At 50.3% G+C, this 17,116-nt stretch overlaps 1 protein-coding gene across 7 annotated transcripts; it reads left to right on the forward strand.

The window, feature by feature from the left end:
• Positions 1-308: 308 nt before the first annotated feature.
• Positions 309-16,577, forward strand: arfip2b (ADP-ribosylation factor interacting protein 2b). Of its 7 annotated transcripts, none has more exons than XM_084683933.1 (10): positions 309-619; positions 3,082-3,195; positions 5,575-5,631; positions 7,094-7,202; positions 9,636-9,692; positions 11,599-11,711; positions 11,942-12,163; positions 12,409-12,566; positions 12,929-13,103; positions 13,316-16,577. In XM_084683933.1, the coding sequence occupies exons 2-10, from the start codon at positions 3,097-3,099 to the stop codon at positions 13,469-13,471; spliced, it is 1,146 nt and encodes a 381-aa protein (XP_084540059.1). In that variant the 5' UTR covers positions 309-619; positions 3,082-3,096; the 3' UTR covers positions 13,472-16,577. The 7 variants fall into 7 exon arrangements, with proteins under 7 accessions (XP_084540059.1, XP_084540066.1, XP_084540060.1 ...); XM_084683940.1 differs by lacking the exon at positions 9,636-9,692 and adding an exon at positions 10,977-11,063; XM_084683934.1 differs by having other exon boundaries at positions 5,575-5,607.
• The last annotated feature ends 539 nt before the right edge of the window (positions 16,578-17,116 follow it).

The raw sequence follows: 17,116 nt of genomic DNA on the forward strand, positions 1-17,116 counted from the left end.
TCTCTCTCTCTCAAACACACATCACCCGATGGATGAATTCATTTGTAAAGCAACTCTGCCATCTAGCGGTGTCATAGAGCCATGAACGATAAAGTTTGAAAACCTATGATATACGAGTAGAAATACGAATATTCTATACTGTAGCTAACAGAGCATATTTTTGGGCGATAGGTTATGTTTAGTTTTTCTTAATCTATATTTGGCGACAACCGGATCTTTAATGAATATGTTCAGTCCACCTTAAAAGCTCAAAATGCTGGTGCACTTGCAATTGAAACGCGCGCCGTACGCTCGCTGTCCAGAAAAAAAGGTGCTGAAATGTCGTCAGTTCCGCGAAGCATTCCTAGCCTGGAAAGAGGAGGTTGGATTTGCTTGCAAGAAGCCGACGGCAAACGATGAGACAGACTCGACTGGTCATGCCATAAGCCTATATATCCATCTTTATCAAAGGATAACGGTGATTGAATTAATAGATTCTTCGGCCTGTTGTAATTTTCCTGGACAGACCATTAGTGTCGGGTCCTGTCTGGAAGCCCCACATGAACTGGAATGCACTCGAGCTAATGTTAGCTAGCTAGCTTGCTAATAGCTTTTCCAAAACAGGACTCAAACACAGCAGGTAAGCATTGCTAACTATGTGACTAGTTATGTGTTTGATAAAGTGTTTTTACATCAGATGAGTTTCATTTAGCCAATGATAAGTTTGAATCTGACAAAGTAGCTCGCTATGGCAGTTTGCAGCTGTTGCCGTGCTGGACTAGCATTGTAGCAAGACGCTGGCTGGCAATCCATGGAATTATTGCGGCTGGCTCAGCCGACTCAGTTACAGTCCAGTCCAGTCGACACATTAGCAGGCCTTTACTTAGTAGACAGCTAGACCTTTTCCCTTTCTAATGAATATCTAAATAGCTAACTAGTCATTAACAATTTTGTATACTAAGAAGTGCAGCGAATGTAATATTGCATTACCATAAATTAGCTAGTTAGAGCTAGCTCCAGCGATTTTAAAACTAGCTAGTGTTACTAATCTGTTTTACGAAGTAATATAGCGAATTTCTCCAAAATGCACCCGCTGGCTACCTACTGGATGGATAGATACACCTGTGTTAACCTGCACCTGTTCCCCTTCTCTGGTTTGACATGCGAGCAGGTGCTAAACAGCTAGTAACTTGCATAGCAAGACGAGTTATTTGCCATGTTTAAAAATGTGCGGAAAAGGTATTATTTTTAGAGGGCTTGCAAGTGGAGGTTCGCTTTAAACGCGTGTGTGTGTGTGAACCAAGCTGTGGGCTATTGCATATATTGTTACATTTTCTGACTGTGGCTTGTGCTCCCCGAGTCCTTATACTAGCTACACAGTTGCTCGTTACATTTGACTGATTAGGTGTTTATCGGCGACATCAGAAAGAGAGCATTTCGAGGCCAGTTGTCAAAGGGACGTGGCCTTGGTTAAAAGGAGAGAAGAGTCCAGCTTGACATGCTTCCCTCCCGACCCCCACGCCTCTTTTGTCATAGGATATATGCACACGTTGCATGAAATAATGTATGCCTGTTTGACGTACGCGTGTCTTGCTTTGAAGCGATCTCTTGTTCTGGATTGCTAGCTTTAACCTCTATCATAACAAGGCCTAGCCAAATTCTATAGATGGCTAACTTTAGCAGACTGTCATTGAAGACAAGAAAATACATGCAAATTAGTATGACCGATTGATGATGACTCATTTTACTAGCCTGTCGTTTTTGACCATGGATATACTAGTGTACAGCACTTTCGTTCTTGTGCAGTGCTCTTAGAATTCACGCACCGAATGACTCATAGCCTTGTGTGATGAGGTGGGGTGGTGCTGTCTTACTTAGCACAAAGCAGTCTCCACATTTCTGTGTGTTTATATAAACCCACACATGCCGTACGATAGAAAGGTGTGTAATTTCTAACCGCCTACCCAGACTCTGTACCTGTATATGCTTACTGTGTCCTGCTATTTGCACAGGAACAGGTGTGATCCTGCTGGTCTGTTTACCTGTGACCAACACCCAGTCCTCCATTGTGAAAGTCTTGATAAGCCTCTCTCTCTCGGCCTCTCTCTCGGCCTCTCTCTCGGACTCTCTCTCGGCCTCTCTCTCTCTCGGCCTCTCTCTCTCTCGGCCTCTCTCTTTCTCTCTCTCTCTCTCTCTCTCTCTCTCTCTCTCTCTCTCTCTCTCTCTCTCTCGGCCTCTCACGTGCTCTCTGAAGTCCTCAGCCTGTAATTAGCAGGGGAGCAGAGTGCTGTGTTCCTGGTGTGTGTGTGTGTCCTCCAGACACTCAACACATCTCTCAGCACGACTGAAGGGGGAATTAATTAGCTGCCCTTTGTTTTCTGCCACAGCCAGCCAGAGGCTGGTTGGGTGACGGACCCTCTCGCCGTCCCTACGTTGGCAAACGTGAGGGCCTACAGTGGCCAGGTTTCTGTTTCTTTGTTTGTGTGTGCGTGCGTGCGCTCACCAACGCATACAGTGTGTGTGTGTGGGATCGAACTGCGTCGGCCTGGGAAGCGTACGGTCCGTCATAGAGAAGGAGGCCCGCCAGCGGTTCATGTATCGGTAATTGAGCCGCAGATTGGAGTGGGACACTTTTGCAGAGGCCGGCTCATCGGGAGTGAGAGCGGTGCTCTTTGAAAAGCCACCTCTGCTCCCGTCGAGACCAATGAACCAACGTTGCCGTTCGCCTCACGCTCGTACGACAGTCGGGACCGACCCGGCTGCTTTCTTTTGACCGTCCTTCTGTCCCTTCTTCTGCCCGTCTTTCTCGCGTACCTGCCTTCTGTAATGACTTCCTGAATCTCTCTGTCCCCTTCCTTCCCTTCCCCTCCTCTTCTCTGTCACGCCGTCTCTCTCGCTCTCTTTGCTTCTCTCTGTCTCTCTCTCTCTCTCTCTCTCTCTCTCTCTCTCTCTCTCTCTCTCTCTCTCTCTGCTTCTCTCTGTCACTCTCTGTCTTTGCTTCTCTCTCACTCTCTCTCTTTGCTTCTCTCTGTCACTCTCTCTCTCTTTCCTTCTCTCCCTCCCTCCATCCCTCCCTCCCTCCTGCCTGCCTCCCTCTCTCAGGGTCACTCGTGCAGCATGGCAGACAGCATCATGAGCAAAGCAGCCACCATGGAGATCCCGATCAACAGCAACGGAGACACGGGCACGCTGCCTGAGGACGACAGCCTCGAGCAGGTACGGTCCCCCTCCCCCGTCACCCCCCACCCAGCCTTGCCACCTGGCCCTCGCCCTCCCCCGTCACCCCCCACCCAGCCTTGCCTCCTGGCCCTAGCCTTCCTGTGAGATATTCTTGACTTCAGGGGGGAGGGAAAGATATCCTTACGATTATGGCCTGACAAGGGGTGGGGGTGGGGATAATGGAGGGGGTCAAGGAATTTAATCTACACTACAAGTGTTCTGCATTTCCGACGTTTAGTGCAGTCGTTGATCTACTGATTACGACCAACACAAGCGAGTAGACTCCTTCGATGTCACCCATCGTCCCTGCTTCGGGCCCAACGGCAGTCCACGCAGGGAAATCGTTTCTCCTCGACTCGTCGGTCCCCGAGGTCACTGAGCTCCGGGGGACACCTGTTGGAGTTCCCAGGTCTCCATGGGAACAGGCGGAGGTTTCACCGTGGTGTGCCGGTGACGTGGTGTCGGGGGTGGCTGTGGGAGCCAGTGAGTGGAAGCCTTGAGTTTGCTTGTGGAAGGCGTGGGTGTGCGGTAGAGCCAGAGGGTGGGGTCCAGATCCTTCTAGAAGGTGGAAACTCAAACAAAGTGCTCTCTCCGAGCTGAATTCCACCACGGCGTAAAGGTAAAAAAAAAAAAAAAAAGAAGCTGCCGGAAGCTCAGACAAACGGAACACGCTGTCAACGTGTGATGAAACCGTAGTTGAAAACAGTCAGGGGGGGTGACTTGTCACAGTAGCTTCACTGAGGAAGGCCAGAAAGGATTCGACGTTGGGGGCTGTAAGAGAAATTGCAACAGTTCTCGTCTTGGTTGTTTTTTCTTGAAACAGGTTTTTCTTTGGGGTGGGAGGAACTCTTTTTTTCCCCCAGCCCGAGGCCACACCTCGCTGGGCAAACAGAGGCTGCTGTGGATCCGGGTGGGACCTGCTGCAGTCGGGCTGCTGTTGTTTGCCAAGCGGCAACGAGAGCGGCCGAGGTCGTGCTGTAAAGTGGGAAGCCCTTATCTTTACTAAGAGCCCTGTAGAAGGGGGGGGGGGGGGGGGGGGTTTAGCTCACTTTTATGTGTTTTTTTGTTGTCGTCAGGGGCCGAGGAGTTCGACCGGTTAAAGGCCGATGAATATTACCCGCGGTTGCCACGGCAATGGGGCCATATTTTTTTGTTTCGATCCGCCTCGCTCTCGTTCCCCCCCGCTTTCGTCCTTGAGAGTGAACCCTTCAAACCCGACGACAGCGTCAGACGAGAAGTCTCCCGATCTGAGTCCCTCGCCTGTCTTGCCGTCTGTGTTTCTGAATGGCATTCGAGGTTTACCTGCCTGGTTAATGCCTGGTGGGGACTGCCAGGGCACTGGCTGCAGCGAGGGGCTGTAATCATATCCGCTGGTATTGGAACTGCTCTGTCAGCAACCCGCACAGAGACTAGGAGCTAAATCAAGGTCCCCTGTGTGGTGCCTAGATTCAGGAGTGTGTGTGTGTAACAGAACAGCACGAGTGAGAGAAAAAGCTGTTGAGGGAGGGAGGGAGGGAGGGAGGGAGGGAGGGAGGGAGGGAGGGAGGGAGGGAGGGAGGGAGGGAGGGAGGGAGGGAGGGAGGGAGGGAGGGAGGGAGGGAGAGAGGGAGAGAGGGAGAGAGGGAGAGAGGGAGAGACGGAGAGACGGAGAGAGGGAGAGACGGAGAGGGAGACGGAGACGGAGAGGGAGAGAGGTCTTTATATGGCTAGCAGGGGAAGTAACACATGCGTCAGTGTGTTTGACGCCCAGACAGAAGAGGCGGCACGTCACGACGTTCAGCCCGTCAAACTCACCTCACCAGCCCGGTTGGGTAGCTAACCAACCACTTTGACACCCATGGTTACGCTGTCGGCGACAGTCATCTCTGGCAGTACACCGACATTAGTCACCATGGTCTTTTTGTGACGGCTACGTCATTAGACAGTATGGGTGTACTCGGTGATACCACCTACTGTGACTGAGGCGGCTATTGTAAGGCAGTCGTTTGTCAATAACGAACCGGTCGACCAGGGAACAGTAGCTGCTCCATGGGATGGATGGAGGGTCGGTCGGTTGGCACCGTCCTGCGAACGAGACCACGCTGCCGTTTTACTTAGTCAGCATGAGCATCCATACGCCCCTCTGTGCGTCCCCCCCCTCCCCCCCCTCTCCATCACTGCGCTCGCTGTGGTTGCCATGGCAGTGGGTCTGGTTTTACTTTCTCATCATGTCTGACTTGGTTGCTTTTTAGTTCAGTTATACATTGTGTCTCTTCTTCTTCTTTCCCCCCCCCCCCCCTTTATTATTTTTTCTTTTATGTTTTTCTTCCCTCCTTTACCTTTCTGTCTTTTTTTGTCGTCCTCGTCCGCCCCCCTCTCCCCTCCATCTCTGAACAGGCTGCTAAGCTGCAGTGGAGCTTAGATGAGAAGGTAGGAAGGTCCACTGGCCACAGGGTGAGGATGACCACTGTGTGTGTGTGTGTGTGTGTGTGTGTTTGTGTGTACTTGCGTGCGTGTGTCTGTTGCCTAATGGTTTGTCGATCCATGGTATGGTATAATCTGGCTCTAAAATACACAAAACCGAGGCCTAGCCTCGTGTAGGCGTGTTGCTGCACAGCTTTACCTATGGTAACAGCCGAGGACATGGGAATAGCTGTGTAGCGGCCCGTTAGTAACAGTCCACATGAACTGGAACTAAAAGTCTTAAAGTGTCACAACAGGCGTGGGTTAATTTGTAATGGCCCGAATACAAAGATTTCACATTGATGACAAACCATTGCACCACAACTAACTCTTGACGGAAGTCGCAAGGTGTTAGCCCTAACTTGAAAACGAGATTGTGTGTGTGTGTGTGTTGACCTGGTAGGGTGTGAGAGCATGCTGCTTCCTATCCTCAAATTGTTTTTCTAACCCCCTAACCCCTCGCCCCCTTGGGTCCAACACACCTGGACAGCCAAATCCATTGCCAACAGAAAAGACCAGATTTCATCATCTGTCCGGTATTCGCTTTTTCAATGGATTTCGCCGACGGGCCCCCTTTGGCTTCCTGTGTCCTTCTGTGCTGTTTGACCTCGTGGGAGATTCTCTGGGCCTCACTACGGCTGCTGGGTGTGGGGCTGTGGACTGGGGGACCAGGGGAACCTCGTGAAGGGAGTACTGGTGTCCACAGGCTCTTATCCGAGCGGGCGTCACACATTGACTGTGAATGTGTGTGTGTGTTTATTGAGAGGAAACGGAACCTTCCCCCTTCGGAATGTTCCCCCTTCGGAATGTTCCGGGCTCTGTGTGATCGCAGGACGCCTCTGGCTGACGGTCGTCCGCCGTAAATGAATATTTGGATGGATTTCAGATGATTTATCTTCTGTGTTTTGAGTGAGACACACTGAACGTGCGTGTGTGTGTGTGTGTTTGTGTGTAATTAGCCTGTTGTTTAAACAAATAAGTTCCTTAACCCCTCCTCCCCACAACCAGGATGTTGTGAAATCTAATTACAAAAAACGTGTTCTTCATTGCATTGTCTAAACTCCCTTGTGGTTCCCTTGCATCCATCACTACTAAACCTGTTTTAGCAAAGCTCTCTTGATTTGGATGAGCGTAATTGTTAGTTTTGGTGTGGCGGTGAGTCGTCGTAATAAAGATAACTAATAGTCCTCATGTCTATTGCCCCCTAGTGGTTCACCCCTTACTACTCCACAGTAACCCCATTTAATAGTAGTGTGTTCTAACAGAGAGAGTGAGATGATTCAATGTTAGCTTTCTCCTCCCTCCCTCCCTCTGTCTGTCTTCCTCTCCTCCCTCAACTCTGCTCCCACTTCTCACCCCCCCCCCCGCACCCCTCTCCCCCTCCTTCTCGCTCCCTCCATCTCTCCCACCCCTCGATCTCGCTCTTCCTCCCTCTCTCCTTCTCCTCCTGCAGGACCTCCAGCAGGTGATGGTGTCCGGTCCCAACCTGAACGAGACCAGTATCGTGTCCGGGGGTTACGGCGGAACGACGGAGGGGATCATCCCCACGAGCTCCATCAAAGGTACACAACTCTCTCTCTCTTTCACTGTCTCTCTCTCTCTCTTTCACTGTCTCTCTCTCTCTACCTGTCTCTCTCTCTCTACCTGTCTCTCTCTCTCTCTACCTGTCTCTCTCTCTCTCTCTCTACCTGTCTCTCTCTCTCTCTTTCACTGTCTCTCTCTCTCTCTCCCTGTCTCTCTCTCTCTCTCTCTCTCTCTCTCTCTCTTTCACTGTCTCTCTCTCTCTCTCCCTGTCTCTCTCTCTCTCTCTCTCTACCTGTCTCTCTCTTTCACTGTCTCTCTCTCTCTCTCTCTCTCTTTCACTGTCTCTCTCTCTCTCTCTCTCTCTCTCTTTCACTGTCTCTCTCTTTCACTGTCTCTCTCTCTCTCTCTCTCTCTCTCTCTCTCTCTCTTTCACTGTCTCTCTCTTTCACTGTCTCTCTCTCTCTCTCTCTCTCTCTCTCTCTCTCTTTCACTGTCTCTCTCTCTCTCTCCCTGTCTCTCTCTCTCTTTCACTGTCTCTCTCTCTCTCTCTCTCTCTCTCTCTCTCTCTCTTTCACTGTCTCTCTCTTTCACTGTCTCTCTCTCTCTCTCTCTCTCTTTCACTGTCTCTCTCTCTCTCTCCCTGTCTCTCTCTCTCTTTCACTGTCTCTCTCTCTTTACCTCTCTCTCTCTCTCTCCCTGTCTCTCTCTTTCACTGTCTCTCTCTCTCTCTCTCTTTCACTGTCTCTCTCTTTCACTGTCTCTCTCTCTCTCTCTCTCTCTCTCTCTTTCACTGTCTCTCTCTTTCACTGTCTCTCTCTCTCTCTCTTTCACTGTCTCTCTCTCTCTCTCCCTGTCTCTCTCTCTCTTTCACTGTCTCTCTCTCTCTTTCACTGTCTCTCTCTCTCTTTCACTGTCTCTCTCTCTCTCACTGTCTCTCTCTCTCTTTCACTGTCTCTCTCTCTCCCTGTCTCTCTTTCCCTGTCTCTCTCTCTCTTTCACTGTCTCTCTCTCTCTACCTCTCTCTCTCTCTCTCCCTGTCTCTCTCTTTCACTGTCTCTCTCTCTCTCTTTCACTGTCTCTCTCTCTCTCTCTCTCTCTCTTTCACTGTCTCTCTCTCTCTCTCCCTGTCTCTCTCTCTCTTTCACTGTCTCTCTCTCTCTTTCACTGTCTCTCTCTCTCTTTCACTGTCTCTCTCTCTCTCTCACTGTCTCTCTCTCTCTTTCACTGTCTCTCTCTCTCTTTCACTGTCTCTCTCTCTCTCTCCCTGTCTCTCTCTCCCTGTCTCTCTCTCTCTCCCTGTCTCTCTCTCCCTGTCTCTCTCTCCCTGTCTCTCTCTCTGTCCCTGTCTCTGTTTCTGTCTCTGTCTGTCTGTCTGTCTGTCTGTCTGTCTGTCTGTCTGTCTCTATCTGTCTCTCTCTCTCTCCCTGTCTCTCTCTCTGTCCCTGTCTCTGTTTCTGTCTCTGTCTGTCTGTCTGTCTCTCTCTCCCTGTCTCTCTCTCTCTCTCTCTCCCTGTCTCTCTCTCCCTGTCTCTCTCTCCCTGTCTCTCTCTCTCTCTCTCTCCCTGTCTCTCTCTCCCTGTCTCTCTCTCCCTGTCTCTCTCTCTGTCCCTGTCTCTGTTTCTGTCTCTGTTTCTGTCTCTGTTTCTGTCTCTGTCTGTCTGTCTGTCTGTCTCTATCTGTCTCTCTCTCTCCTCCCCTCACTGGATGGTCAGTATTTTACGATCCCCGTCTCTGTTTCAATGTTTCAAATGTTTCCTTTAATAGAAGTATGGAAGCCTGTCTTGTCGTTGTCAGATTGGCACCGCAGGAGCCGTCCCATGTGAGCGGATGTGACAGCCGTTTGGTTTCTTTTTGATGGGGTTTGATTCACACTCGTGTCCAGGACTTTGCATTTATAGAGTCCATCTTGTCAAATAGCAATGTTTACTCTCACACTACACACTACACACTGCAGTCTGATCCCCCCCTTAGTAAGCTGTTTCCAGACTACTTTCTTCATTTGAAGAGCGAGAATCTTTCTCTTATTTGCCTCCTCTGGCGTATGTTTGCCAAAGAGGATTCTGGGAATTTTAACTCTCCTGGATGCGAGGAAGATGGACTGAGAAAGATGTAGAGAGAGGGAGAGAGGGAGGGAGAGAGGGAGAGGGGGAGAGGGAGGGAGAAAGAGAGGGGGAGAGGGAGAGAGAGAAACCTTTTGAAAGATGAGCTACATTTTCCAGTACCCGGGCTTAGCTAGGGTATTATTTTCCTACGGTTTCACGGTAAACAATAGACCCTGACAAATTTTTTGAGAACAGATGGAATCATTCCTGTTGTACTTGAAGAAAACGTGGACCGATGCAGGCTGCAATTTGCAATACAACGTGAAACAGAAAGGCCCTTAGACAGTTTGATTGTGATTCGGGTTAAATGCCAGTACTAACTGCTGCTTACCCAATGCCTCTCTCTCTCTCTCTCTCTCTCTCTCTCAGGCCCTGCAGTGCACTACAACCCTGGTTTTAACAGACCCATCCCAGTTACAGGAATAGGTGGCTCTCCAGATGATTCTTACTGACCTCTGTTTATGTCTTTAATTTCTCCTACCTCGCTCTATTCCACCCTCCGCTGGTCTCCTCTCTCTCTCTCTCTCTCTCTCTCTTTCTCCTTCCCTAATCCTCTCTGTCCTCTCTCTCTCTCTCTCTTTCTCTGTCTCTCTCTCTCCTTCCCTAATCCTCTCTCTGTCTCTCTCTCTCCTCCTCTCTTTCCCTAACCCCCTGTCTCTCTGTTTCTCTGTCTCTGTCTACCTCTGTCTTTCCCCAACCCTCTGTCTCTCACTCTCTTTTTCCCTCGCCCTCTCCATCTCTCTGTCTGAAAGATGGGTCGCTGTTTCTACTTCCCATGTCCGGTTGATGGTTGTAACTTTTCTATCAAGACAGGGCACGCTATCTCCAGCACGCTCCTCCCTCTTACTCCTGGCCGCCGCTGTCACTCTCCTTTTCACAGGTCACTGTGTGTGTGTGTGTGCGTCCCGGGACGTCGGTTTCTCTCCTCTCTCCGCCACTCGGCGCTCCGCTGTTCCGTCGCCTCTCCTCTCTCCATGAAGACCCGAGCGTGTGTCAGATGTGTTTTGGGGGAGGGGGATGATTCAAAAGGAAGCTGCTTTTGAAATCTCTTCCGAGGATCACGATCAAAGCAGCGCTATTAATAAAACGAAACAGTCAGCAAGCCCGTCAGACTTGATACAACCGAGGATGTTATGTAGGATTCAGAATGATGATTATTTTTTTCCTTCAAACCTCCCGCCCCACCACTTCCCCCAGTGATGAGTACGTCATATCAGCTGTGTTTGTCATCGCTGTCGCTCTGTCTTCTGTCTGCACTGTTCACCGGCGGTGTGTTCATTAACCATTTTCTGTGCCTGTCTTTTTCTCATCCCCCTCTTTGTCCTCTGTCCTCCATTCTCTCGTCCTCCCTCCAATCCCCCCCCCCCCTCTCTGACTCCCCCTCTCCCCCCGTGTCCCTAACTCCCTTCACCCCCCCCCTCATCTCCTCTGCTCTCTCCTCCCTCCCATCACTCCATCCTCACTACGCCTCCCCGCCCAAACCCCCTCCCCCCCCCCCCCCCGTTCAACGTCACACGTTGCCAACGGCAACTACACCCCGTCACAACCGACCGGTCATGGGTGCACGCCCCTTCGAAAATCCACCCCTGTTTCAAACCCCTCACCCCCCCCCCCCCCCCCCCCGTTTGGCCAACACCAACCCCTAAATCCTGCACCTCGTCCACCCCCATCCTCCCTTCCTGCCCCACCCTTGACCCCGTCCCTGGTCAGAACTGCGTATGAAGGCCAGACGCGTTAGTGTTCCCCCCAGCCACTCCGCCGCCAGCCGCATAGCCAGCCAATCAGACGACTACCCAGGTAGGACCCGGTAGAGGTTAGAAGTCAGTCCCCTATTGGTTCATATGAGGGCTGGGGGCGGTCAACACCAGTTCCAGCCCTCCGGCGGTCCCAACTCAGATATCCCTGTCTGTCATTCTGTCTGCTGGTCTCAATCACCTCATTCATTCATTCACTTCCTCGTTTCCTCACTCAAACTTTTCACTTCACTTTTGTCATGGTGGTGGGTGGCAGACCTGGGTTAACAACACGAATCGCCGGATGGATTGTAATGCAAGGGTGTTTTTGAGGATGCCTCTTACGGGACTAAGTCCTTCAGATGCGTTCCAGTTGAACCAACCTGTCAGAGATAGTCAAATCAAGTGCACCCTAAGCATTCGACAGTGTTTGCCAATAGTGCTTGACCCAGGTCTAGCATGGGGCTATGGCAAAGCAGGTGTTGGTTTGTGCCAAGGGGCCGGAGGGTACAGAGGGCTGGTGGAGAGATAACTAGAAGCCCACAGTGTGTGTGTGTGTGTGTCTCGTACCTCGCCTGACGCCCTTGCTCCTCCCCCAGGGTCCAGCATGCAACACAGCAGCAGCAACTCCTCCATGGCGGACGACGCCTCCCGGGGCGTCGCCGTGGAGAAGCTGGACTTTGTCAAGAAGTGGGGCCTCAACACCTACAAGGTACCTCCCCCCTCTCCCTCGCCCGGTCTAGAACCTGTCTTTCCGTCCGGACCTGTCTCTCTGAACCCGTCTCTCTGAACCCATCTCTCTCAACCTGTCTCTCTCAACCTGTCTGTCTCAACCTGTCTGTCTCAACCTGTCTCTCTGAACTTGCCTGTTTGAACCTGTCTCTCTGAACCTGTCTCTCTGAACCTGTCTCTCTGACCCTGTCTCTCCCCTCCCCTCCTCAGTGCACCAAGCAGATGATCTCGGAGCGTTTCGGCCGGGGCTCCCGCACAGTGGACCTGGAGCTGGAGGCCCAGATCGACGTGCTGCGCGACACCAAGCGGAAGTACGAGAACGTGCTGCGGCTGGCGCGGGCGCTCACCAACCACTTCTACAGCATGGTGCAGACGCAGCACGCCCTGGGCGACACCTTCGCCGACCTCAGCCAGAAGTCCCCCGAGCTGAGGGTAACCAGCCAATCAGCACGGAGGAAGGGCGGGGGTGGAGGGTGGGGAGGGGGGTGGGTACTCAGATGGTGGAGGGAGGATGAGGGGGTCGTTTGGGGACGGTGTTTGTTTGAGGACAACGAGGTATTTCGTGTCATGTGTTTCGCTAGGGGGGGGGGGGGGGGGGGCTGAGGGATGGATGGTGGGAGGGTGGAGCCCTTCACTTGCTTGGGATCTCAACTGTGCGTGTGTGTGCGTGCGCTCAGGATGAGTTTGGCTACAACGCGGAGACCCAGAAGCTGCTGTGTAAGAACGGGGAGACGCTCCTGGGGGCCATCAACTTCTTTGTGTCCAGCATCAACACCCTGGTCAACAAGACCATGGAGGACACGCTGATGACCATCAAGATGTACGAGAGTGCCAGGTGAGGAGGGGGAGGGGGAGGGAGGGAGGGAGGGGGGGGAGGGAGGGAGGGAGGGAGGGAGGGAGGGAGGGAGGGAGGGAGGGAGGGAGGGAGGGAGGGAGGGAGGGAGGGAGGGAGGGAGGGAGGGAGGGAGGGAGGGAGGGAGGGAGGGAGGGAGGGAGGGAGGGAGGGAGGGAGGGAGGGAGGGAGGGAGGGAGGGAGGGAGGGAGGGGGAGGGGGGAGGGGGGAGGGAGCCTCGGCCAGACGCACTACCCTAGAACAACACACCCAGATGTGTTTCTGTCAGACCATCTCTCCGGGGGTTCTTATTTCCCCCGACACACCAACACAAGCAGGCAGTCACCCGTCCCTCCGCCCCCCAGGCTGGAGTTTGACGCGTACCGGGCCGACCTGGAGGAGCTGAGCCTGGGCCCGCGGGACGCCGTCACCATGGCCCGCATCGACTACGCCCAGCAGCAGTACCAGGTCCACAAGGACAAGTACGAGCGCCTGCGCTCCGACGTCACCATCAAGCTCAAGTTCCTGGAGGAGAACAAGGTGAGCCGGCAAACGCACGCTCGCTCATTCGCTCACTCTCACACACACACACACACACACTGGATCGTTGACTTGCTCGCTCATGCACTCACTGGACCTTTGGAAACGCATTCACCCCGGCTCACTTCTTTTTCCCCATTACGTTTTAAGTTACACATGACACGTTCTAACAGTATTTCCGTGTATGTGTGTGTGTGTGTGTGTGTGTCCAGGTCAAGGTGATGCACAAGCAGCTGCTGCTCTTCCACAATGCCATCTCGGCCTACTTTGCTGGGAACCAGCAGCAGCTGGAGCAGACCCTGAAGCAGTTCAACATCAAGCTGAAGCCCCCGGGCTCAGAGCAGCCCTCCTGGCTGGAGGAGCCCTGAGACCCCCCCCCCCCCCCCCAGGACCACCCGATGGACGGAATAATGAAGGGAGGGATGGATGGATGGACTAAAAGCAGTAGCAGGATCTCAAGTGGGGCCAAGGGCCTTCTGCCATCTCTCTCTCTCCTTTCTTTTCGTTCTTTCTCTGTCCATCTCTTTCTGTCTCATTCTGCCTCTCCTCCTCACACATCCTGTCCTTTCGAAAATAAAACTTCTTTCCATTCCTGATGCGATTCCCTCTTTGCTGTCTTTTTTTTATTTTATTTTTTTTTCACCATCCTTGTATCGTCCCTCTCCCTCCCTCCTCGGTAAAGTTTGCGCCCGACACTTCTCCACCCCGCCTTACTCCAGGCCAGTCCGCTACACCAAAACACCACATGTAAACCACAACAGACGGGCATCGCTTGTGTTCTAACTGGACCGGGAGGCCCCCTAATACAACAGAGAAGTCCAGCGCATTCGGTCAGCGTTCGAGCGTTGAGGCTCCTCCCACCATGTTGATACAGCACCTTTTCAGTTCACCACGGTCTGCTTGCCTCCAGAGCCCCGAGATAAACACAGATCTATCTCCATAACTCCTACTGGGAAGGTATATTGGATACAGCGAATGACAGCAATGTCCCCCAACTCTTCAAATCATCATAATTGACACAGGAATGAAACTACTGATATGGCTGCCTCATCTGGACTGAAAGGGATCATTCGAACTCTCAAGACCCCCCCCCCCCCCCCCCCCCCCAATTGTTCTGGTATTGTTATTTCGTATCGTAGTTTTTTTGGCTTGAAGGGTGATCATGAACACCCTGACTCTAACCTGCTGGATGTCTTGCTATAATATCTGAGGACCATGGATTGTGTGTGTGTGTGTGCGTGTGCGCGTGTGTGCGTGTGGGGAAAACCGGAGGCCGTTCACCGAGTGTAGCTCTGTGCATGCACTACTGTATTTGCTGCACTGGAAGTCACAGAGAGACCACTACCACTCCTATCCACACCGCTGATTTGACGTTAGACATGAACGAGCTCTGGTTGGTTGTAAGCAAACGGAAATGAAGAGCCAAAATGTATAAACGAGTTGCATTTCAAAGCACTGCCCTTTTTTGGTTCGTGTTTTTTTCGGCATTATTCCGTAGAGACGAACTTTCAGTGTTTTGGGATCCCTGTTTTTGTAATGCTTCAGTTGTACTTGTTTCTGGGCAGACCGACGCAAGGTCAAGGGTCAAACACCAGAGGGGTCAAGGGTCAAGGCTCGTCGTCGCTCCCAGCTCTCCCTCTCTGCACCTGGAAGGCTGCCGTCCTGCAGATGACAGTTATGGAGGGGGCGGGACTAGGAGAGAGGGGAGCTATGGCCTTTAGTGGGGGGGGGGGGGGGGTCAGATAGATATTGTGTGTTCACTGTGCCCAAGAGGAATAGGTAATCCCACATTTCAAAGGCAGTGCTTTAGTGAAGGAATCATTGCTTATGAATACAATGTTTTCTTTTCTTTTTTGTGTAGAGGACAGATTTCAATGGTGATATATATATATATATATATAAATATATATATATAAATAGTATATATTTCTTTGTTGTAAATTGTTTGTGTTGTAAGTGTTCACTGTATCTAAGTTAACAACATAGGTCCTAAAATCATTAGATTCATTTGATATCATGTTTCATGAAATACTTTAGTGAACTATTTTATACCAAAATATTTATGATTAATACTCTAAAGACGTACTACCTAATATTACTAATTGAAGTACATTAGAGTTGTAACACCAATCTAATAGGGGATTGGGATAAAACTAATGATTCATATTAATGATTTGCCCTAATCGGATGTGGCTTACTCTTGTACGGGTTTATTTGACAATGACGAGAAGTAAGACTGCAATGCATGTTACAATGTTATATCGTCGCAAAGTCATCATCCCTACTCTGTGAACTGAGTGTGTGGGTTAAATCAGAAGCATTTGTCTGATGTTAGTTATTGGTTCACCATTTAGCAGACAATGTTCATACCATGATGAAACAATAGGCCTATTGGCAATCCTTGACTGCAATCCTAGAAATACGACATTAATTTCGAAAGCTTTGGGTCGCTCACTTTTATTGACAGTGCGCTTGTCCCACTGCACCAGGTACATTTGAAACTCCGTTGTGGTCTGCAATGGAGTCTAGTCTGACATTTCTCGACCGGTGTTTCACGTGTGAACGAATACAATAGCCTTCCTACATCTGACGCAACAGTGAATTCCGAAGCCGGTCTTTTCCCCCCCCTGACTTGTGGGAGTCGAACAAAAGGGGTGAACAATGGATGCGTCGTACGAGGAGCGTTTCAACGAGGTGTCAACACGGCTGAATAACCAGTACCGTACGTCACCTCCCAGAGAAGCAATAGGAGAGAAAACATCTCCAAGAATTTACTAATGTGGACCCGTCATGGCTGGTCTCCCACGGTGTTGCATGGCTAGCAATGATTTGTGTGTGCATTGTGTATTCACATAGCCTATACATGTGTCACCCACAGAATTATTCCTAACCGTCCCTTGTCCAATGTGTTCTGTGTCATGGTGTCCTGTAATGTTCACAACTTAGGATATATGGATATGAGGTAGGCGTACAGGCTTGTTTTGGAAGTCTTCCTTCCCCTCCTCTGGTTCCACCCCTGACCTACAAATACAAGTTCCTCTGGTTAGCAACATCTACAGCAATATGAACATGACACATCAACTTGTCCCTTCTCTCTTCTAACAGAAACAGCTGCCCACACTGTCAGATTGCATTGGCGGAAACAATGTATATTACTTTGTACAGGAGGAGTCTAATTAATGAATGGGTTAACTGTAGTCTTTTGGTTGTAGGCTAGTTGGAAGAAAATTTGATCCGATTTTATTTTTTATTTGCGTACAATCAATATTTTTAGGCTGCTCTGTGGTAAAGTAGTGTATGAATGATTGTATATTTGTAATAATATTTAAGATAAAAAGAAAATTGGCGTAATGGATCAATGTGATATTTTGCCTCCGTTCATTCCCTCTACTCTGACCAGATCCCCGCACCCCCAGTTACATGACAATTGCTAGAACACAAAACAATATTAAAAATTCAATGTTTTCAAGAAAATATCTTTTTGTCTTATTCATTTGTCTGTATTTTTTATGAATCTACTACGTAGTGAACGTTCTCCTCCGGCTTGCCAGCTGATAAACCATGAGCATGGCATGCATGCGGTTTTAATGTTGACCACAGAAGGTCACTGTTGTGTGGACTGTAGACTTTAACGGGTATTGGAACTAAGTAGGCTATACGTCCTCATTTGATGCACATTAATAATTTATTCGTTTAACTTATTTGCCCTTTTAGGGATCAATATTATAGTAATCACTACCTGGAGAGATGTACTTTAAATAATTTTAAAGAACGATAATATCCGAATCCATCCATCATATTTTGTTTAGACCAAACTCAACACACATTCTTCTATCTTTCTTTGTCCCACATAACAGACACGTTAAGAGAGGAAGGCTGGTAGGCTCTTGCAGTATTAATCAGCCTACTTTTGATACACCAGAAACACACATTGTAGTTTTTACGATACAGGATTAAATGATCTATGGTATTTGACGTGACACAAACAATTGTTTTCTTTCCAATCGATTTGA

The sequence above is a fragment of the Hypomesus nipponensis genome, chromosome 20 (genome assembly GCF_054491055.1).
Source record: "Hypomesus nipponensis isolate SF chromosome 20, ASM5449105v1, whole genome shotgun sequence".
NCBI lineage: Eukaryota > Metazoa > Chordata > Actinopteri > Osmeriformes > Osmeridae > Hypomesus > Hypomesus nipponensis.